General features: G+C 42.4%; 1 protein-coding gene across 3 annotated transcripts; it reads right to left on the minus strand.

The window, feature by feature from the left end:
* On the minus strand, positions 1 to 22,834 carry LOC105012045 (uromodulin-like). Of its 3 annotated transcripts, none has more exons than XM_034294172.1 (9): positions 22,732 to 22,834; positions 21,585 to 22,397; positions 3,843 to 3,929; positions 3,395 to 3,582; positions 2,946 to 3,097; positions 2,239 to 2,487; positions 1,287 to 1,431; positions 453 to 528; positions 1 to 303 (listed from the first exon to the last, which is right to left on the minus strand). In XM_034294172.1, the coding sequence occupies exons 1-9, from the start codon at positions 22,793 to 22,795 to the stop codon at positions 284 to 286; spliced, it is 1,794 nt and encodes a 597-aa protein (XP_034150063.1). In that variant the 5' UTR covers positions 22,796 to 22,834; the 3' UTR covers positions 1 to 283. The 3 variants fall into 3 exon arrangements, with proteins under 3 accessions (XP_034150063.1, XP_034150064.1, XP_034150062.1); XM_034294173.1 differs by lacking the exons at positions 21,585 to 22,397; positions 22,732 to 22,834 and adding exons at positions 4,401 to 5,207; positions 5,915 to 6,003; XM_034294171.1 differs by lacking the exon at positions 22,732 to 22,834 and having other exon boundaries at positions 21,585 to 22,530.

Consider the following 22,834-nt stretch of genomic DNA (forward strand, 5'->3'; position numbering starts at 1 on the left):
TTAGATCATGCACTTGTTTATTTCCATCATAAATTCACTGCATTCAAACAGCCACTCAGTTTCGGTTGGCATTTACACTACAACTCTTTAAGGAATGATTGTTCCTCAAAAACAAGTTACAATTACAGTTCATACAACACAATGAAATCACCCTGAATTGCATGAATTAATTACATTAATCCGTGAAAGTGGTTCAGTGACCTTGAAAGATAATTGGTTAATTCTGGTCCGATGGAGATCAGGGAGTGCCCATTCTTCAACATGCTGAGGGAGTTCCTAAAGCTCACTCCAGTCTCTGGACCCCTGGAGGTGAAACACAGACAGACAGTTAGAGAGGAAACCCACCAGAACGACCAACAACCAGCACTTCTGACCACCCTCCTCTGTTCACTGACAGATCTTCATTAAGGCCTGAGGCCTCTACTGTATTTTATATTGAACTAAATACTCACAGGTGATTGGTCCGATGGTAAGAGGCTTGAGGGGGGTGGAGGAGGACACAGAGCGGGATCTTCTCCTGGAGCACACCTGTAGAGAACCAGAGACACAGGGAACTCAGTCATAGAGAACCAGAGACATGGGGAACTCAGTCATAGAGAACCAGAGACACAGGGAACTCAGTCATAGAGAACCAGAGACATGGGGAACTCAGTCATAGAGAACCAGAGACACCGGGAACTCAGTCATAGAGAACCAGAGACATGGGGAACTCAGTCATAGAGAACCAGAGACATGGGGAACTCAGTCATAGAGAACCAGAGACACAGGGAACTCAGTCATGGAGAACCAGAGACACCGGGAAGTCATAGAGACCAAACACTGTTGATCCAAACCAGTATGGAACTATTTACACAGTACCTTTATACCAACAGACAAATTAACTGTATATAAACCTACAACAACTACCAGACTGGTCTTGATACTGTAAACCTACAACAACTACCAGACTGGTCTTGGTACTGTATATCAACCTAGAACTACTGCCAGACTGGTCTTGGTACTGTATATAAACCAACAACTATAACCAGACTGGTATTCGTACTGTATATAAACATACAACTACTACCAGACTGGTCTTGGTACTGAATATAAACCTACAACTACTACCAGACTGGTCTTGGTAGAGTATATAAACCTACAACTACTACCAGACTGGTCTTGGTACTGTATATAAACCTACAACTACTTCCAGACTGGTCTTGGTACTGTATATAAACCTACATCTACTACCAGACTGGTCTTGGTACTGTATATAAACCTACATCTACTTCCAGACTGGTACTGACCGGAGAGCAGGGGAAGGTTGTCTTGTCACACAGGCTGAGGCTGCAGTGCACAAAGACGTAGACTTGGTTTCCCGGCAACCGAGCAGAGAAACTAGCCCTGAGGGATGAGCCACTTTCCTCCACTGTCACCTGGGCACGAGGACACCTGGGAGAAGAGACAAGGAACAGGAATGTCTAAAGATTGTACATGTGTGCTTTTTTCCAGGTGCTTCTCTGTTTGGGAGGAGCAGAGTATGCCTTAAAATGTCCAGTGTTGTTTTCTGGTAAATAAGTTCACTGGTTTGACAAAAGTCTTGCTAGCAGTGGGAGACCAGGTGAGTCACGATTAGGCTCGGGAGGGTAATGAGATTTAGCAACCCTTCTCACGATAATATTTGTCAACATCACAGATGAACAAGGCTGTTGTGACGTTCCTAAACCAGGACAGTGAAGAATTACAGTTTTGTGTCGAATGTGACGGAATTGTGCTCAAGGCACCGGTGGGGAAAGTTCCAGAGAAAACCTGAGTAAATACAGGCATCACTTTCATGCAACACCATGTCAAGGGGCTGACACCAGAAAACCCTCAACGTCAACTTTCATTCCTTCGTATGGTCATTAACAAGACTGAATGAACAAACACCTGTGTCAGCCATCGAGAATTGAACAGCTGGTTCCAGATGACCTTGCCAGTTGCTGTGTAAGCACTTCACTGGACTTCCCTGTGTCCCTCAAAGAAGTGACCTTTAAGTACCCATCAAATGCTGACAGCTTTTTGGGACTTCCACTGCATTTTAATTTGTCTACTTGCTTGCAACTTTCAGTTTCTTCAAATGCTAAACCTCACCCCAACTACCATAGGTAGCACCTGGAAATCATTACAACGGCTGATGCATGTCAAACATGGCTACACAATCATACCAACAAACAGTAATATACACACAGACACACTTCAATGAGTACAGTCACAAACCTGTCCTGAATCAAGTAGGTCCTTGGTAAAGCATCGTAGCTTGGGGACTCTGTGGTGTAGCAGTCCTCCAGAATGACAACAAAAGTCTTTGCATCAGACTCCTGTACAGACACACCAACATGCAGGGTGGACCCCACAAGCAGGGTGACCAGTTTACCAGCCGGGTAGGGGTCTGTGTAGTTGGACTGACGATACAGAGACATGGAGGCACTGGCCTTGGGACCGACGCCGACAACTAAATGATCAGATCTGTGAAAAGATGAAAAATTTGGGAAAATCCACAAATCAAATTGAACTCTGTGACCGTTAAAAGACAGTTATGTTGACAAATGTTTGTTCTGCACAATGGCTAGTCTTGTTAACCTAGGCAGAAAGTCCAGGCAGAAATATTCGGTTGTAGAGATAAATCACAGACTTATGCACTAGAATGTTACACAATACAGTATTAACTACCAAGATGACTGCATTTAATAGTTGTCTAGTCTCGGTTCTCTAAAACATCTGCAAGAATCAGTTTTGAATCACAACATATCTCCTGGAACAACTGCCTCGTCATTTATTGGGAGGGTAGTCTGTCTGGTGAAGAACCACCCTGGAACAATCAAAGGTTGTTCAGAACAATCCATCACAGAACCAGAGCCTAGTCACTGATACCAATGGTTCATGGTTTTCTTCGAGACAACCAAAGAAACTGCTTATTTTCTCACGGTGAGTATGGTATGATGGGCACATCCAGGCTGCTCTCGGTCTCCAGAGGATAGACACAGGAGAAAGGAAAGCCGAAGGGTTGGGAGTCCTTTCGCCCATCTATTGGATAAACAAATAAGCTGTTGGAGTAGACAGCAATTGTGCCGTTCGTCTGGGGAGAAGAGGGGAAGAGTTGATGAAGACTACGGGATCTGCAGCGATTACACATTAAGATTCCGAGACAAACGTTTCGATTTAGGCAGGAGCATTGAACACAAACGTAGAAACAGAATAATACATTAATCAGTGTCGATGTCGAGACACTAAATAACCATGTGACATATTTCATTTCTCAAATTGCCTATTGTTTATTTGTTTGTTTCAACTACAATGGAAATATTGTGGATGGGTCAGCACTGTGTTCCTACATCCTTATGTCGAAGCAGAGTGAATGTTAAATGTTCCTCACCTTCAGAGTGTTTCCACAGCGTCCCTTCATGAGCTCCACCTGGTACCACACCACACCATTATGATCCTGGTTGTCAGAACAGCGGCTGTCCGCCATGTGAGCAGAGGAAGGATCCAGACCAGCAGCCTCCAGGTAAACTTTAGGAAGGCCCACCTGTAGGAAGCTCCTCCCACACACCAGCTCTGGAACTATGCAAATTATAAGGTAGCAAGCAGTTTAGGACACTTGGGCAGGATGGAAAAACAGGATATACCAAAACCTGGAATATAATGACTGAAAACCAGGTAAAATAACCACTACTTTCCCATGAGTTGATAGTTAAATAAAAAATACAAACACAAAGCAAAATAAGAATTTGACAACCCTCCCATTGACCAGCCACCCCCCTTCCAGTACATTTAAATAAAGGTACCGTTATATTATTATAACAGTAAATCTCAGTGCCCACCTTTCTTCACACATCTCCAGCCCGTGTTATTGTTCTCTACACAGGCATCAAATAATCCACAGGAAGCACACACTGTAGAGTTGGCATCTGGAAAAGCAAGAGGGAGTTACATGGCTTTTGTAGGATGAGTTATTTAAACATTCAATGTCTTTAAAGGAACATTTCACAGTTTCACTCTGAAAGTATCTGTGAGCATGGAAGAACTATTCCCATGGATCCGTTTCAGTCGGTCTCTCTGTAGGGAACTAGGGTTTGGTTGTTCACGCCACCTTCATCTCTGAAACGTTATTTGGCCTAGCCAATTTGGGAAAGGTCCAAGCAAGTGAAAGATCTCTCTGCATTTTACTTTGAAAGTAATGCTCGGAAGGAAAAAAGACATGCTCACATTTTCGTATAATTTTTAGTAATGGACATTAAAAGAAAACAAACTATGGATTAGAGTTTCTGTAGACCCACTCACTACTTTCAGGGTGAAAAATAAAAATCACATAGTGAATTGGCAAACAGTGAATTTCCCCTTTAGGAATCAGGTGTAATGACTTTATAATAGTGACATACCTGCACAGTAGGCCGAGCTGTATGACGTTGGGACAAATTTGTAGACATAGTAGTTTCCAAAGCAGGCTTTGACATTGATTGATTGTCTGTAGTAGCAGCAGTCACTATACATGTTCCCACAGACAGCCGTCTGAACCACCCCTTCTCCCAGCTGGGGGTGAGGCGACGAGAGCCACAGGGGGTAATAGGTACCACACATGTACTGTCCCACACACCTCTCTGGCATCTGAACACTGGTGTTCCCCAGGAACAGGCGATACCAGCCCTGCCAGTTGACATACTGGTCGGAGTGGAAGCCATTATACTGACCGTTGTTGGTGGTGGAGCGCCAGTCTTCCTTCAGTGCAGTATAGTGTTGGCAGGGGTCAGCACAGCGAGACGTCCCCCCAACACTGATACAGTCCTCCCCCACTGGACACCATGTGCTCCCACACTGAAACTGCACTGATCGGGTGTTGGAAGGACCAGAACGATTACCAGAGAGGAGGTCGTCTCCAGGAGGCCCCTGGCAGTGGAAGGACCCGGGGGTGTTCTCACAGACCTGAGGAGGGGAGCACGGCGGCTCGGGTAAGGAGCACTCGTCCACGTCCACACAGCCCAGCTCGGAGGACCAGCGGTAACCTTGACGACAGCAGGAGCCGCCAGCGCAGATCTTGAGGTCGTAGCAGGTAAGACCGTCGCCAACGAAGCCCTCTTGACAGGTGCAGTTGAGCTGTGCTGTAAAGGCATCGCCCCTCTGACGTTCCCCAGGAGAGACCAGGCAGGTGGCATTTTCATGACACATCTGACAGCTGGTGACGGCCAAGCCTGCAAAACAATGCTGGATCAATGTTATAAAACTCCAGACACGACCACACTTATAAAGAAGGAACGAATGACAACCTATTTATTTATTAGTGCACTACATTTGACATCAGGATGTGGTTAAAGGAAGGTCCACTATGTAGGAGGTGATTTGGACATCCAAACTTTTGAATCCAGAGGGTGCCAGGCAACAAAGACACAATACTGAGAGGCATGCACCCTGAATACTGCTGGCTGCATCCGAGTCTGGTATTTTTGCACACAAAACCACCTGGAACGCAGCTTGCACTATTCTGTGCCTGTCATTCCTTGACCTAATCAACAGTTTTTTTCATTGAACATTTAGTTACACCAGGAGGTTCCTTTGAGAACAATTGAATAGGAGCCCTGATATCAGAATCAATGACCAAATATATTAAGGGAAAATGTATGTATGTAGGAATCATTTTTAAAACGGGACGGAGGAATCCCATATCTTGGACACCAGACAAAATGACTTTTGTATAGTGTACAACTATTCGTGAGGGAATGAAATGAACAAGAAAAATAGAGTTTTAACAAACATGTTGGTTCCTTTGTAAACAGGTTTCACAATACTCTGAACTCTGGACATTACTAATTTCAGCACAACCATCCATCCATCATCTTCCGCTTATCCGGGGCCGGGTCGCGGGTCGCACAACTAGTAGTGACTAAATATAACCTTTTACCTGAGCTGTCCACAGTAAGATGCTTAAAGATCAGGAGGGTCAGTAGAAAACCCAACGGCATCATTTTCAGATTCTCCTCAGATCAGGAAGACAACTGAAAGAAATTCACACACATCTTAGTTTTAAATATATTAATATAATAGTTTCAACCAGGGCCAGCAATATTACTGAGAAGTGCAGATTTATTTGGTACAAAAACATTTTCAATTTGTTCGGATAACATTCAAGAATCAACAAGCCTTTTGTTCAAGAAATCAATAAACCACTCATTCAATAACGTGCAAGCCTCTTGCCGAAGAATCAATAAACCACTCATTCAATAACGTGCAAGCCTCTTGCCGAAGAATCAAAAAACCTCTGGTTTAGCAAGGCTGGGACACTTACCTTTCTGTGTATTATCGGTGACCACTTTGAGCAACAGAATATATACCTCTTGTGGGGGGGGGGGGGGGGGGGTCATATTACTCAATGTAAAGGGACATTGTTTTCCACCAAGTAATGAATTATTCGTTAGGAAAATCAATTCCTTGCTAATGGAACAACTACCTGTCAAATTTTAGAAAGTAATCCATACCAGTAAGAGTGTCTATGTATTCATGGCTACGACAATAAAACCGTCTTTTATTTAACCAAGCCAAACATTTAATCAGTGATATGATGGTCAAACAGTATTTTTTCACCTTTCATTCAGTACTGACAATGCATGTCATCTTCAATGGAAAGTTTACTAACTGGGCGTTTGCTGATTCATTTTATTTCATTGCTGTACCCAATATCTTCACATGATACCCTTCTACAAAAACAGTTCAGTAACACTTTACTTGAAGGGGTATGCATAAGAGTGACATGACATTGTCATGACACATGAAGGATTAAGGAATAATTAAGGAATAACTATGAAAGTTTATGAATGTTGTCATTAGATGTCATTTGGTTGATTATGTAATTTGTTATGACAACTTGACATTAACTGAGACAACATCACCTGTCAATGTCTTTGTTATGACAACTTGACATTAACTGAGACAACATAACCTGTCAATGTCTTTGTTATGACAACTTGACATTAACTGAGACAACATCACCTGTCAATGTCTTTGTTATGACAACTTGACATTAACTGAGACAACATCACCTGTCAATGTCTTTGTTATGACAACTTGACATTAACTGAGACAACATCACCTGTCAATGTCTTTGTTATGACAACTTGACATTAACTGAGACAACATCACCTGTCAATGTCTTTGTTATGACAACTTGACATTAACTGAGACAACATCACTTGTCAATGTCTTTGTTATGACAACTTGACATTAACCACGACAACATTTGATTAGATTCAACTTTATTGTAATTGAACAAGTACAGTACAATGAAACTGAAGGAGTAGGGTAGCATGTGCAACTGAAATGCAGGGATAGCAGCAGGGAGGTTCCCGAGGCAGACGTGTACCTGTAACAACTGAAAACTTCAGACTTTGCAAGGCAGTGTCAGAGTCCAGTAGTACAAAGGGTGGATATGGTTAGTGATGGGTCACCTAGTTCAGCAGGGTTACAGTAGATGGACAGAACGTGTTCCTGAGCCTGCTGGTGCGGGAATGAAGTACCACCTGCCTGATGGAAGTAGGGCAGTTTGTGGCATGAATGTGAAGGGTCCCTGATGATGCCACACACCCTGTGCAGACAGCTTGTGCTGGAGGTCTACGATGGCTGGGAGCTGGGTACCAGTGATGTGCTGGAGGTCTATGATGGCTGGGAGCTGGGTACCAGTGATGTGCTGGAGGTCTATGATGGCTGGGAGCTGGGTACCAGTGATGTGCTGGAGGTCTATGATGGCTGGGAGCTGGGTACCAGTGATGTGCTGGAGATCTATGATGGCTGGGAGCTGGGTACCAGTGATGTGCTGGAGGTCTATGATGGCTGGGAGCTGGGTACCCGTGATGTGCTGGAGGTCTACGATGGCTGGGAGCTGGGTACCCGTGATGTGCTGGAGGTCTACGATGGCTGGGAGCTGGGTACCAGTGATGTGCTGGGCGGTTTCCACCACCCGTTGCAGGGCCTTCCAGTCGGCTACGGAGCAAACGCCAAACCATGCTATAGCGCAGTTAGTCAGAAACATTACCTGTCATAAACATGTCATAGCAGGCCTGATTATCAAACTTGAAGAAACTATTTAGCTTTATGTGTTAGCATTAAATACAACTGTCATATGTGGTTGGTTTTGACATTGGTTGTCATGAGACCATTATAATTGTGTCATGAATATTTTCCTTGACCTTGAACTGCAGTGGTACAATTTGGACTTGTCATGAAGATGTCATGAAATATTTTAACACTGTCAAATGCTTTCATAACAGTGTCATTAATATTTTTCTTGACCTCAAGTACAGTGGTACATTTTGGACTTTGGTCAAGATGTCATTAAGTATTTTCAAATACTGTCATAAAGATTTAATTAAATCTGTCAAATGCTTTTAAATACATTAACAAAAGCAAGAAATGTCCTATATTGTTTTTGCACAACAAATGTTTCCCAAAAAGAAAACTATTTTCAACAATCCTACTTTGGTAACACTTTCCGATAAGTGTACATGAACGACCATTAACAAATGCAGTAGTTACCTTGAATGAACATTGATGAACAATGATGAACAATACTTGAACAAATGGTAAACCTTTACTTTATTAATGGTTTACAACTGCATTAAATAACTGAATTTGTTCATGTTGACACAGGACATAAACTCATGTCGTTTTTTGCAAGAACACAGTTTGTACTGTAATGTTTTAAGGTTGATACAGGACATCCATTCATGTGCAGTCCCTACAGGTGCTGGTCATAAAATTAGAATATCATCATAAATTAGATTTATTTCCGTATTTCCGTAACTTGTATAATGTATACATTCATTCCACACACACTGATATATTTCAAGTGTTTATCTCTTTTAAAGGAACCGTATGTAGGATTGTGGCCAAAACTGGTACTGCACAGTAAGGTTTTTTTTCTGTTAATTATGTTTATGCTTTTAACAGAAAAACATATATTTTGTGAAGTAATTATGTATTGCAAAAATGTACTTATTGTCATTAGTCAGATATAATCGTAAAGATGTATACTCATATGTACATTGTTAGAACAGTAGCTGTTAGTCTAACTTGTAACGTTAGGTATCTGTCATTAACGTAAGCACAAGCCTATGTCACTCTGTGTAACCGATATCAAAGGTACAGCTATTCGTTTAGCTGATGCTATAAGTGAAAGCGGCCAGCTGTATTTTTTACTTACCCTGCAGCACACGTCCATAACGCAAAAATATGTGATGTGAAAGATTACATGACATTCTACTATTTTGGGCTGTAGAACTTGCATGAAAAACAAGTAGGCTACAAAAAACGTTCCAAGTGGGCCAATTTTTTTTTACGTCATAGGCTACACTGTGCTTTTCATTAATGTTATGGACATTAGAAAAAGTTATTCTACGTTGGAATTGCGCCTAGTGCTTCCAAACAAACAATATCATAGTGCAAACATTTTTATTTTGAGTTAGCACTTGTACTGCTCTCACTTGTTTCAGCCTGATTCAGACAAGTACAAAAGTTTTTGTCATAAGTAGGCTAACAAATAACCAAAACATTTGCCACAGCAAGTATAACACGGGACAAATTCAATATCACCAATGGCTATCACAGGGTTTTTTTCAGTCCCATCAGAAAAGATTTAGAGTAACTAAATAACATTAACAATGGTCATAACAGGTCAACTTGCAGCATGTGTAACTTTGTCCACAATATACGCGAAGAACGAATGAGGAATAATTTTTTCAAAGGTATAGTTAGGCTTCTGTCTCAATTACGTTTCAAATTGCCATAATGGGCATGCTAATGTTGTTTTCCTCAGCGTCTCAGCATAAGGACAGAGAAACGGGCTCTGATAATGCATTGCTAATGTTAGCATACGTCCATATGAGCTAACGTAACGTTACTTTGCACGAACATGCTTAACTTTGTTCGACTGTCATGAATATATGAAATGTCCATTGACATCAAGTACAAGTTAGTCAAACATAGATGAATCCTACCTGTCCAGGAGAAAATTAGCAATGTTGGTATCTGTCTTCAAATTCTTCTCCGTTTTCAGCCATCTCCATCTTTCAAAGGCATCTCCTATACAAATTCTTGTTTTATTTCGGACTTTGTCACAACGTATTTCGGAATTATAATGAGGTCTTTTAACGTTAGACATTATTTATCTGACTAGAGTTAGGTTAGAGCAGAGCTGGCAACCCGGATCCTGAAACACTACTGACTTCGTGATTGGTAGATAGGTGGAGGGTGGCGCATCAGGCCAAAACACAACATGACAACATCAACATCAGTTGAGGGCTGCAACTCTCACTTTTAAATGACAATATCCTGGCCAGACTACTGTTGTCAGTGATATAAGTATTTGAAATGAATATGATTTCTTAATGTCCAGTGACACATCAGGGCCATTTTATGATGAATTGAAATAGATTTCTTACATACGGTTCCTTTAAGCTTGATGATTATAATTGACAATTAATGAAAACCCCAAATTCAGTATCTCAGAAAATTTGAATATTGTGAAAAGGTTCAATATTGAAGACACCTGGTGCCACACTCTAATAAGCTAATTAACTCAAAGCACCTTCAAAGGCTTTTAAATGGTCTCTCAGTCTAGTTCTGTAGGCCACACAATCATGGGGAAGACTGCTGACTTGACATGTCCCAAAGATGACCATTGACACCTTGCACAAGGAGGGCAAGACACAAAAGGTCATAGCTAAAGAGGCTGGCTGTTCACAGAGCTCTGTGTCCAAGCACATTAATAGAGAGGCGAAGGGAAGGAAAAGATGTGGTAGAAAAAGGTGTACAACCAATAGGGATAACCGCACCCTGGAGAGGATTGTGAAACAAAACCCATTCAAAAATGTGGGGGAGATTCACAAAGAGTGGACTGCAGCTGGAGTCAGTGCTTCAAGAACCACCACGCACAGACGTATGCAAGACATGGGTTTCAGCTGTCGCATTCCTTGTGTCAAGCCACTCTTGAACAAGACACAGCGTCAGAAGCGTCTCGCCTGGGCTAAAGACAAAAAGGACTGGACTGCTGCTAAGTTATGTTCTCTGATGAAAGTAAATGTTGCATTTCCTTTGGAAATCAAAGTCCCAGAGTCTGGAGGAAGAGAGGAGAGGCACAGAATCCACGTTGCTTGAAGTCCAGTGTAAAGTTTCCACAGTCAGTGATGGTTTGGGGTGCCATGTCATCTGCTGGTGTTGGTGCACTGTGTTTTCTGAGGTCCAAGGTCAACTCAGCCATCTACCAGGACGTTTTAGAGCACATCATGCTTCCTGCTGCTGACCAACTTTATGGAGATGCAGATTTCATTTTCCAACAGGACTTGGCTCCTGCACACAGTGCCAAAGCTACCAGTACCTGGTTTAAGGACCATGGTATCCCTGTTCTTAATTGGCCAGCAAACTAGCCTGACCTTAACCCTATAGAAAATGTTTGGGGTATTGTGAAGAGGAAGACAACCCAACAATGCAGAAGAACTGAAGGCCACTGAGCTCTCATAACACCTGAGCAGTGCCACAGACTGATCGACTCCATGCCACGCCGCATTGCTGCAGTAATTCAGACAAAAGGAGCCCCAACTAAGTATTGAGTGCTGTACATGCTAATACCTTTCATGTTCATACTTTTCAGTTGGCCAACATTTCAAAAAATATTTTTTTTGTATTGGTCTTAAGTAATATTGAAATTTTCTGAGATACTGAATTTGGTATTTTCATTAGTTGCCAGTTATAATCATCACAATTAAAAGAAATAAACATTTGAAATATATCAGTCTGTGTAATGAATGCATACAATATACAAGTTTCACTTTTTGAATGGAATTACTGAAATAAAACAACTTTTTGATGATATTCAAATTTTATGACTGGCACCTGTAGTTCTTTGCATGAACAATATCCTAAGTAATATAACCTATTCATAGGTGTCATTCACACTGGGGACGCTGGGGACATGTCCCCACCACTTTTTGAAATGGCTGATTTTGTCCCCACCACTTTTTGAAATGGCTGATTTTGTCCCCACCACTTTTTGAAATGGCTGATTTTGTCCCCACCACTTTTTGAAATGGCTGATTTTGTCCCCACCACTTTTTGAAATGGCTGATTTTGTCCCCACCACTTTTTGAAATGGCGGATTTTGTCCCCACCACTTTTTGAAATGTCTGATTTTGATCATTTAACATCTGAGAAAGTAAAACCATGGACCATCTGATCATTTAACATCTGAGAAAGTAAAACCATGGACCATCTGGTCATTTAACATCTGAGAAAGTAAAACCATGGACCATCTGATCATTTAACATCTGAGAAAGTAATACCATGGACCGTCTTCTCATCTAACATCTGAGAAAGTAAAATCTCCTGCCTAAGAACATTAATACCTGCTGAATATTGAATTATCACACAATGACTATCATCATGCAGCATTATTTATTGGCATCATTAAATCACCTCAGATACACAGCAACTCAGGTTTGAAGTCTCCACAGAATGATCAGGCCAATGAAAATCCAATCTATGTGCACACAATATACACAATAAAATCAAGTTGTATTGCATACATGTATTACATGTATTACAATGAAAGATAATTGGTTAATTCTGGTCCGATGGAGATCAGGGAGGGCCCATTCTTCAACATCCTGAGGGAGTTCCTAAAGCTCACTCCAGACTCTGGACCCCTGGAGGTGAAACACAGACAGACAGTTAGAGAGGAAACCCACCAGAACGACCAACAACCAGCACTTCTGACCACCCTCCTCTGTTCACTGACAGATCTTCATTAAGGCCTGAGGCCTCTACTGTATTTTATATTGAACTAAATACTCACAGGTGATTGGTCCGATGGTAAGAGGCTTGAGGGAGGTGGAGGTGGACACAGAGCGGGATCTTCTCCTGGAGCACACCTGTAGAGAACCAGAGACACAGGGAACTCAGTCATAGAGAACCAGAGACACTGGGAACTCAGTCATAGAGAACCAGAGACACCGGGAACTCAGTCATAGAGAACCAGAGACACAGGGAACTCAGTCATAGAGAACCAGAGACACAGGGAACTCAGTCATACAGAACCAGAGACACCAGGAACTCATAGAGACCAAACACTGTTGATCCAAATCAGTATGGAACTATTTACACAGTACCTTTATACCAACAGCCAAATTAACTGTATATAAACCTACAACTACTACCAGACTGGTCTTGATACTGTAAACCTACAACAACTACCAGACTGGTCTTGGTACTGTATATAAACAAACAACTATTACCAGACTGGTATTCGTACTGTATATAAACATACAACTACTACCAGACTGGTCTTGGTACTGTATATAAACCTACAACTACTACCAGACTGGTCTTGGTACAGTATATAAACCTACGTCTACTACCAGACTGGTCTTGGTACTGAATATAAACCTACAACTACTACCAGACTGGTCTTGGTACTGAATATAAACCTACGTCTACTACCAGACTGGTCTTGGTACTGCATATAAACCTACAACTACTACCAGACTGGTCTTGGTACTGTATATAAACGTACAACTACTACCAGACTGGTCTTGGTACTGTATATAAACCTACAACTACTACCAGACTGGTCTTGGTACTGAATATAAACCCACAACTACTACCAGACTGATCTTGGTACTGAATATAAACCTGCAACTACTACCAGACTGGTCTTGGTACTGTATAAAACACACTACTACCAGACTGGTCTTGGTACAGTATATAAACCTACGTCTACTACCAGACTGGTCTTGGTACTGTATAAAACACACTACTACCAGACTGGTCTTGGTACTGTATATAAACCTACAACTACTACCAGACTGGTCTTGGTACTGAATATAAACCTACATCTACTACCAGACTGGTCTTGGTACTGTATATAAACCTACAACTACTTCCAGACTGGTCTTGGTACTGAATATAAACCTACAACTACTACCAGACTGGTCTTGGTACTGTATATAAACCTACATCTACTACCAGACTGGTCTTGGTACTGTATAAAACCCACTACTTCCAGACTGGTCTTGGTACTGTATATAAACCTACAACTATACCAGACAGATCTTGGTACTGAAAATAAACCTGCAACTACTACCAGACTGGTCTTGGTACTGTATATAAACCTACTTCCAGACTGGTACTGACCGGAGTGCAGGGGAAGGTTGTCTTGTCACACAGGCTGAGGCTGCAATGCACGAAGACGTAGATTTGGTTTCCCAGCAACCGAGCAGAGAAACTAGCCCTGAGGGATGAGCCACTTTCCTCCACTGTCACCTGGGCACGAGGACACCTGGGACAAGAGACAAGGAACAGGAATGTCAAGAGTTGAAGATGTACATGTGTGTTTTTTTCCAGGTGCTTCTCTGTTTGGAAGGAGCAGAGTATGCCTTTAGTATGCTCAGTGTTGTTCTCTGGTAAATAAGTTCACTGGATTGACTAAAGTCTTGCTAGCAGTGGGAGACCAGGTGAGTCACGATTAGGCTTGGGCGGGTAATGAGATATAGCAACCCTTCTCACGATAACATTTGTCAACATCACAGATGAACAAGGCTGTTGTGACGTTCCTAAACCAGGACAGTGAAGAATTACAGTTTTGTGTCGAATGTGACGGAATTGTGCTCAAGGCACCGGTGGGGAAAGTTCCAGAGAAAACCTGAGTAAATACAGGCATCACTTTCATGCAACACCATGTCAAGGGGCTGACACCAGAAAACCCTCAACATCAACTTTCATTCCTTCATATGGTCATTAACAAGACTGAAAGAACAAACACCTGCGTCAGCCATCGAGAATTGAACAGCGTTTCGTGAAGACTTATTTTTATGTGCCAGATGACTTCCCCAGTTGCTGCAAAAGCACTTCACTGGATTTCCCTATGTCCCTCAAGGAAGTGACATTTAAGTACCCATCAAATGCTGACAGCTATTTGGGACTTCCAATGCATTTTAATTTGTCTACATGCTTGCAACTTCCATTTTCTTCCCAAAAATATATTTTACTTTAAATGCTAAACTTCACCCCAACTACCATAGGTAGCACCTGGAAATCATTACAACGGCTGATGCATGTCAAACATGGCTACACAATCATACCAACAAACAGTAATATATACACACACACACATTACGCTGGGTCACGATAAGGCTCGGGGGGGGTAATAAGATATAGCAATCCTACTCACGATAACATTTGTCAATGTCACAGATGAACAAGGCTGTTGTGACGTTCCTAAACCAGGACAGTGAAGTATTACAGTTTTGTTGTTGGATGTGACAGAATTGTGTTCAAGGCACCAGTGGGGAAAAACCTCCGGAGATAACTCAACTAAATACAGGCATCACTTTCATGCAGTGGAGGAATACACACGCTGAAATGGACCTGTGAAACCCAGTTGTTGTCCGGGTATAGACGTTGATACACTACAAGTGTCATGTTGCTTTGCCATCAACATCAGGTCAAGGTGCCCTTCTACTTCTACACCAGAAAACCATCAATACACTTTAATCGTGACAGAAAGATCATGTGCATCAGCCATTGACAATTGAATTGCGTTTCGTGAAGACTTTTCACAGTCAGATTGTGTACACTGGTGCCAGATGACTTTGCTAGATGCTGAGCAAGCAATTCACTGGATTTCCTTACGTCCCTCATAAATGACCTTTAAGTACCCATCAAAAGCAGACAACGTTTTAGGACTTCCACTCAATTTTCTTTTGTCTACATGCTTGCAAATTCCAGTTTCTTCCAAAAAAAATCTCACAAGAGATCAATGAACTTTTGAAGTGGTATTTTCAATGTATTATGGGTTATTTGTATTTATTGTAATGTCATAGTGCTTTCCAGAGCAAATAAACACTGACCCACAAACAATTTACTTACGGTTGAGGAATTTAATTAAGAACTCTGATACTTGGTATGACTGCACTCAAAGTGACTTCATCAGCTGGTTGATATTCTTATTGTTGGCCAATTATGTAATTTTTATTGGTAGTTAAACATCTACACTGAAAAACAACAGAAATTCTTTTCAAATGGCTCTTCTTTTTTGTCTGCATCAGAGAAAGAAATGAAAAGATACTGAGTGTACATGGTGGTGTGAGTGTAGACGGTACTGTGAGTGTAGATGGTAGTGTGAGTGTAGATGGTAGTGTGAGTGTAGACGGTGGTGTGAGTGTAGATGGTGGTGTGAGTATAGATGGTGGTGTGAGTGTAGATTGTGGTGTGAGTGTAGATGGCAGTGTAAGTTTAGATGGTGGTGTGAGTGTAGATGGCGGTGTGAGTGTAGATGGCGGTGTGAGTGTAGATGGTGGTGTGAGTGTAGATGTTAGTGTGAGTGTAGACGGTGGTGTGAGTGTAGATGGTGGTGTGAGTATAGATGGTGGTGTGAGTGTAGATGGCGGTGTGATTGTAGAGGGCGGTGTGAGTGTAGATGGCGGTGTGAGTGTAGATGGCGGTGTGAGTGTAGATGGCGGTGTGAGTGTAGATGGTGGTGTGAGTGTAGATGGTGGTATGAGTGTAGATGGCGGTGTGAGTGTAGATGGCGGTGTGAGTGTAGATGGTGGTGTGAGTGTAGATGGTGGTATGAGTGTAGATGGCGGTGTGAGTGTAGATGGTGGTGTGAGTGTAGATGGTGGTATGAGTGTAGATGGTGGTATGAGTGTAGATGGCGGTGTGATTTTAGATGGCGGTGTGAGTGTAGATGGTGGTGTGAGTGTAGATGGTAGTGTGAGTGTAGATGGTGGTGTGAGTGTAGATGGCAGTGTGAGTTTAGATGGCGGTGTGAGTGTACATGGTGGTGTGAGTGTAGATGGCGGTGTGAGTGCAGAAGGTACTGTGAGTGTAGATGGTGGTGTGAGTGTAGATGGCGGTGTGATTGTAGAGGGCGGTGTGAGTGTGGATGGCAGTGTGAGTGTAGATGGTGGTGTGAGTGTAGATGGTGGTGTGAGTGTAGATGGTGGTGTGAGTGTAGTTGGCGGTTGTGAGTTTAGATGGCGGTGTGAGTGTAGAGGTTAGTGTGAGTGTAGATGGCAGTGTGAGTGTAGAAGGTAGTGTGAGTGTAGATGGTGGTGTGAGTGTAGATGGTGGTGTGAGTGTAGATGGCGGTGAGCAAAAGACAGTTTTGTAAGAATATCACAGGAACCCTTTGATCCAATCCAATTTCAAGAAACTAGTGAAAGTCACAGGTGAAAATGAACAACATCATCTTAATTCATTGTAATTACTGGACTGAAAACAGAGGATAGTTACTTAAAATGCAAAACTCAACACCAACTCTTGTATATAGGCCGTGCAAATCATTACAATGGCTGATGCATGTCAAAGAGGGCTACACAATCATACCAACAAACAGTAATACACACACACAGACACACTTCAATGAGTACAGTCACAAACCTGTCCTGAATCAAGTAGGTCCTTGGTAAAGCATCATAGCTTGGGGACTCTGTGGTGTAGCAGTCCTCCAGAATGACAACAAAACTCTTTGCATCAGACTCCTGTACAGACACACCAACATGCAGGGTGGACCCCACAAGCAGGGTGACCAGTTTACCAGACGGGTAGGGGTCTGTGTAGTTGGACAGATGATACAGAGACATGGAGGCCCTGGCCTTGGGACCGACGCCGACAACTAAATGATCAGATCTGTGAAAAGATGAAACATTTGAGAAAGGCCACAAATCAAATTTTAGTTAAGAGACAGTTATATTGACAAATGGCTGTTCGGCACAATGGCTAGTCTTGTTAACCTAAGCCCAGGCAAAATATTCAGTTGCAGAGATAAATCACAGACTTATGCACTAGAATGTTAAACAATACTACAGTAACTACCCAGACACAAGTTGTAAATTATTTATGACAGGTGTCTAGTCTCGGTTCTCTAAAACAGCTGCAAGAGTCCGTTTTGAATCACAACATATCTCCTGGAACAACTGCCTCGTCATTTATTGGGAGGGTAGTCTGTCTGGTGAAGAACCACCCTGGAACAATCAAAGGTTGTCCAGAACAATCCATCACAGAACCAGACCCTAGTCACTGATACCAATGGTTCATGGTTTTCTTCGAGACAACCAAAGAAACTGCTTATTTTCTCACGGTGAGTAGGGTATGATGGGCAAATCCAGGCTGCTCTCTGTCTCCAGAGGATAGACACAGGAGAAAGGAAAGCCAAAAGGTTGGGAGTCGTTTCGCCCATCTACTGGATAAACCAATAAGCTGTTGGAGTAGACAGCATGCGTGACGTTTGTCTGGGGAGAAGAGGGGAAGACTAGTACCCAGCAGTGATTACACATTCAACATACACAGGCGTTTCGATTTAGGCAGGAACTCACACGTACAAAAACCTCGTAATAAAACAGAAGCACATGGTTCAGTGTCGATGTCGGGACACTAAAAACCTGTAGTTTTTCATGACACAAATTCACCCGTTGATTTTCAGCTCCAGTGACAATACTGTGGATGGGTCAGCACTGTGTTCCTACATCCTTATGTCGAAGCAGAGTGAATATTAAATGTTCCTCACCTTCAGAGTGTTTCCACAGCGTCCCTTCATGAGCTCCACCTGGTACCACACCGACACATTACCATCCTGGTGGTCAGAACAGAGGCTGTCCGCCATGTGAGCGGAGAAAGGATCCAGACCAGCATCCTCCAGGTAAACTTTAGGAAGGCCCACCTGTATGAAGCTCCTCCCACACACCAGCTCTGGAACTGAGCATATAAGGTATCAAGCAGATTAGGACACTTGGGCAGGATGGAAAAACAGGAATATAACCTGGAATATAATGACTGTAAACCAGGTAAAATAACCACTACTTTGCCATGAGTTGATGGATGAATAAACAAGAAACAAGGCAAGCCTAGTTCAGCCGGCCCTCAATAGGAAGTGTTGCCATCTCGGGATTCAAACTCAGGTCACCCATGTGAAAGGCTGTGTTGTTAACCACTACACCACAGAGCAGCACATTTGCCAGGTGTCAGTATAGCCTCTTGTCTCTTTCCTGAACAAATCCTCTTTTGCCTCTGGCCATTTAAATAGTAAACTGGCTATTCATGAATGACATTGATACAGTTATACTGACTAACGTTTCTTACTAAGTTCACCTCCACCACAAATAGCGTCTATGTATGGCGTTTGCCACTAGCCGTTTTAACAGTGTTTTAGCCAGTAATAAGCTTTACCGGTATCTACCGGTAACTTACTGGAACCGTCATAAGAATTGATAAATTGCTAGCGAGTCTGAAAAAGCTATTTTATTATCATGGCATAAGAACATATTTTCCTCTTTAAATGCCAAACTAAGTATTTTTTTCTTTCATTCGTGAATTACATTTATACAATAACTATCAATAAAGGCGACGTTAACTAACTTTTTCATCAAGTGAAAAAACGAGGGACTCGTGGAATCTAACAGAAGTCATATATGTGTATATATGTTTCCCCTCTGCTCCCCACATTGTGGATCATTGTTGCTGTTGCTTGTCATTGTTGCTGTCTGTTAGTATACCGGTGAGTGTTGTTAAATTACTGTTGAATGTTGATTGTTAAGACGCGTTGTCGCGCACTTTATTTTCATCAGTATTTAGTTTCGTTTTCCGTTCGTGTTTGGTTTGTTTGTTGTTTTAATAAAAACCCACGAACGAGAGTACTGCCTGCGCCTGGTTCCTCCAACACTACACCGCGACGAGTTGTTACACTTATGCACTAGAATGTTAAACAATACTACAGTAACTACCCAGACACAAGTTGTAAATTATTTATGACAGGTGTCTAGTCTCGGTTCTCTAAAACAGCTGCAAGAGTCCGTTTTAACAGTGTTTTAGCCAGTAATAAGCTTTACCGGTATCTACCGGTAACTTACTGGAACCGTCATAAGAATTGATAAATTGCTAGCGAGTCTGAAAAAGCTATTTTATTATCATGGCATAAGAACATATTTTCCTCTTTAAATGCCAAACTAAGTATTTTTTTCTTTCATTCGTGAATTACATTTATACAATAACTATCAATAAAGGCGACGTTAACTAACTTTTTCATCAAGTGAAAAAACGAGGGACTCGTGGAATCTAACAGAAGTCATTGCAGAAGTCATTGCTCTCAATAGATTCAAACTTAAGTCTTCCACATGAGAGGCACTGTGTTTAACCACCATGTCAGGGCATTACAACTTTCAGCAGTCGCTAGATTCCATTGAGGATTGTGTTAAACTGACTAACGTTTCTTATTAAGTTTAACTCCACCATAGCCTAAATGAAATGTATGGCTTTTGCCACTGGCCGTTTTAACAACTTATTAGCCAGTAATTGCTAGGCTTACTAGTATCTACTAACTTCGTAGGAATAATCATAAGAATTTAGCAATTTCTAGCGAGACTGAATAACTTTTCCATGCCAGAAACAGTCGCAATATTACCGTATACAGTTTCAGTTAAAGCTTACTATAATGTAACTACTGTATGTTAAGCCAGCAAATGTGTTTGTCTATCCTGACCCAAAACGCATGCACGGATGCATACTTTGAAAATCCACAGTCGCAATATAACAGTAAACTGTTTTATTTCAGGCTTACTATAATGAAGATACTAAAAATTTTAGCCACAAGGTTTTCATCTGTACAGAAAAATTCATAATGTGTACTATGCATTGCCTGCGAGGAGTTAAAAATTCAGGACCTATAGTTCCCAAGTCCACTTCTCTAACCACTGCGCTGTTTAACAAGTGGCAGTCAGTCAGTCAGTCAATAACTCACTCACTCAGTAAGAGACATTCGCACTTCTTGGCCGGCTCCGCTTATGCAGTCGGGCAAAAATGCAAAAACACAAACCAAAAGAAGAACTTGACAACCCCCCCATAGACCAGCAACCCCCCCAGTACATGTAAATAAAGGTATTGTTATATTATCATAACAGTAAATCTCAGTGCCCACCTTTCTTCACACATCTCCAGCCTGTGTTATTGGTCTCTACACAGGCATCAAATACTCCACAGGAAGCACACACTGTAGAGTTGGCATCTGGAAAAGCAAGAGGGAGTTCCATGGCTTTGGTAAGATTTATTATCTATACATTCAATGTTTTAAAGGAACATTTCACAGTTTCACTCTAAAGTATTCTGAGAGCAAGGAAGAACGGCTTTCAGGTCTCAAGTTGAAGAGCAGGGGAAAGCATGTGGGGCTGTGGTTTATTTGGGGTTGTAAAGCATCTGCTTTGGTAAAACTGCCTGTTGTTTCAGAATAGGCTGTGTGTACTGTATCTGGATGAAACAAGTCACTCTACAGCATTTATTTGGCGTAGCCTTGGCTTCCATACAAGCCAGACTGGGGAAAGGTCCAAGCAAACAAAAGTTCTCCCTGCATTTCACTTTTTAAATATTTGTTTAAGTTAGTAACAGAAGTTAAAGGAAAACAGACTGTGGATTACAGTTTCTCAAGGCCCACTCAATACATTCAGGGTGAAAAATAAACATCAAATTGTAAATTGGCAAACAGTGAATGGGTAATTACCTCTTTAGGGATCAGGTGAAATGACTTTATAATAGTGACATACCTGCACAGTAGGCCGAGTTGTATACCGGCTGGACAAATTTGTAGACATAGTAGTTTCCGAAGCAGGCTTTGACATTGATGGGGTTTTGGTTATAGTAGCAGCAGGTACCGTACATATTCCCACAGATGGATCCCTGAACCACCCCGTCTCCCAGCTGGGGGTGAGGCGACGAGAGCCACAGGGGATTAGTGGTACCACACATGTCCTGTCCCACACACCTCTCCGGCATCTGAACACTGGTGTTCCCCAGGAACAGGCGATACCAGCCCTGCCAGTTGACATACTGGTCGGAGTGGAAGCCATTATACTGACCGTTGTTGGTGGTGGAGCGCCAGTCTTCCTTCAGTGCAGTATAGTGTTGGCAGGGGTCGGCACAGCGAGACGTCCCCCCAACACTGATACAGTCCTCCCCCACTGGACACCGTGTGCTCCCACACTGAAACTGGAAGTTATAAGGACCAGAAGGAGGTCCAGAAGGAGGACCAGAGAGGAGGTCGTCTCCAGGAGGCCCCTGGCAGTGGAAGGACCCGGGGGTGTTCTCACAGACCTGAGGAGGGGAGCACGGCGGCTCGGGTAAGGAGCACTCGTCCACGTCCACACAGCCCAGCTCGGAGGACCAGCGGTAACCTTGACGACAGCAGGAGCCGCCAGCGCAGATCTTGAGGTCGTAGCAGGTGAGACCGTCGCCAACGAAGCCCTCTTGACAGGTGCATCTGAACTGTGCTGTAAAGGCATCGCCCCTCTGATGTTCCCCAGGAAAGACCAGGCAGGTGGCTTTTTCATGACACATCTGACAGCTGGTGACGGCCAAGCCTGCAAAACAATGCTGGATCAATGTTATAAAACTCCAGACACGACCGCATTTATGAAGAAGGAACGAATTGCAAAAGGAAAACATTTGGTACGTGCATCAGTTTTATAGCTGGAAGGATGAATCACTTATCTGAGACACAATACTGGTGTCCAAAATGACTGCCAATTTGTTGTAGAGAGTACTGCATAACAACTTAAAAGGGAATATACTGAACTACAAAAATACTGTTTGAACAAACATGTTGTTTCCTTTGTAAACAGGTTTCACAATACTCTGAACTCTGGACATTACTAATTTCAGCACAACTAGTAGTGACTAAATATAACCTTTTACCTGAGCTGTCCACAGGAAGATGCTTAAAGATCAGGATGGTCAATAGAAAACCCAACGGCATCATTTTCAGATTCTCCTCAGATCAAGAAGACCACTGAAACAA

Source organism: Esox lucius, chromosome 9 (assembly GCF_011004845.1).
Source record: "Esox lucius isolate fEsoLuc1 chromosome 9, fEsoLuc1.pri, whole genome shotgun sequence".
NCBI classification, from domain to species: Eukaryota; Metazoa; Chordata; class Actinopteri; order Esociformes; family Esocidae; genus Esox; species Esox lucius.

What these genes read in the sequence shown, in the direction of transcription:
- LOC105012045 (XM_034294171.1), bottom strand. Translation starts at nt 22,482, where the DNA reads ATGTTTTCCTTTTGCAATTCGTTCCTTCTTCATAAATGCGGTCGTGTC. An exon ending in CTGGAGATGTGTGAAGAAAG is followed by an intron (nt 3,583 to 3,842) that starts GTGGGCACTGAG and finishes TAATTTGCATAG; the next exon opens with TTCCAGAGCTGGTGTGTGGG. An exon ending in ACCTACTTGATTCAGGACAG is followed by an intron (nt 1,432 to 2,238) that starts GTTTGTGACTGT and finishes CTCTTCTCCCAG; the next exon opens with GTGTCCTCGTGCCCAGGTGA.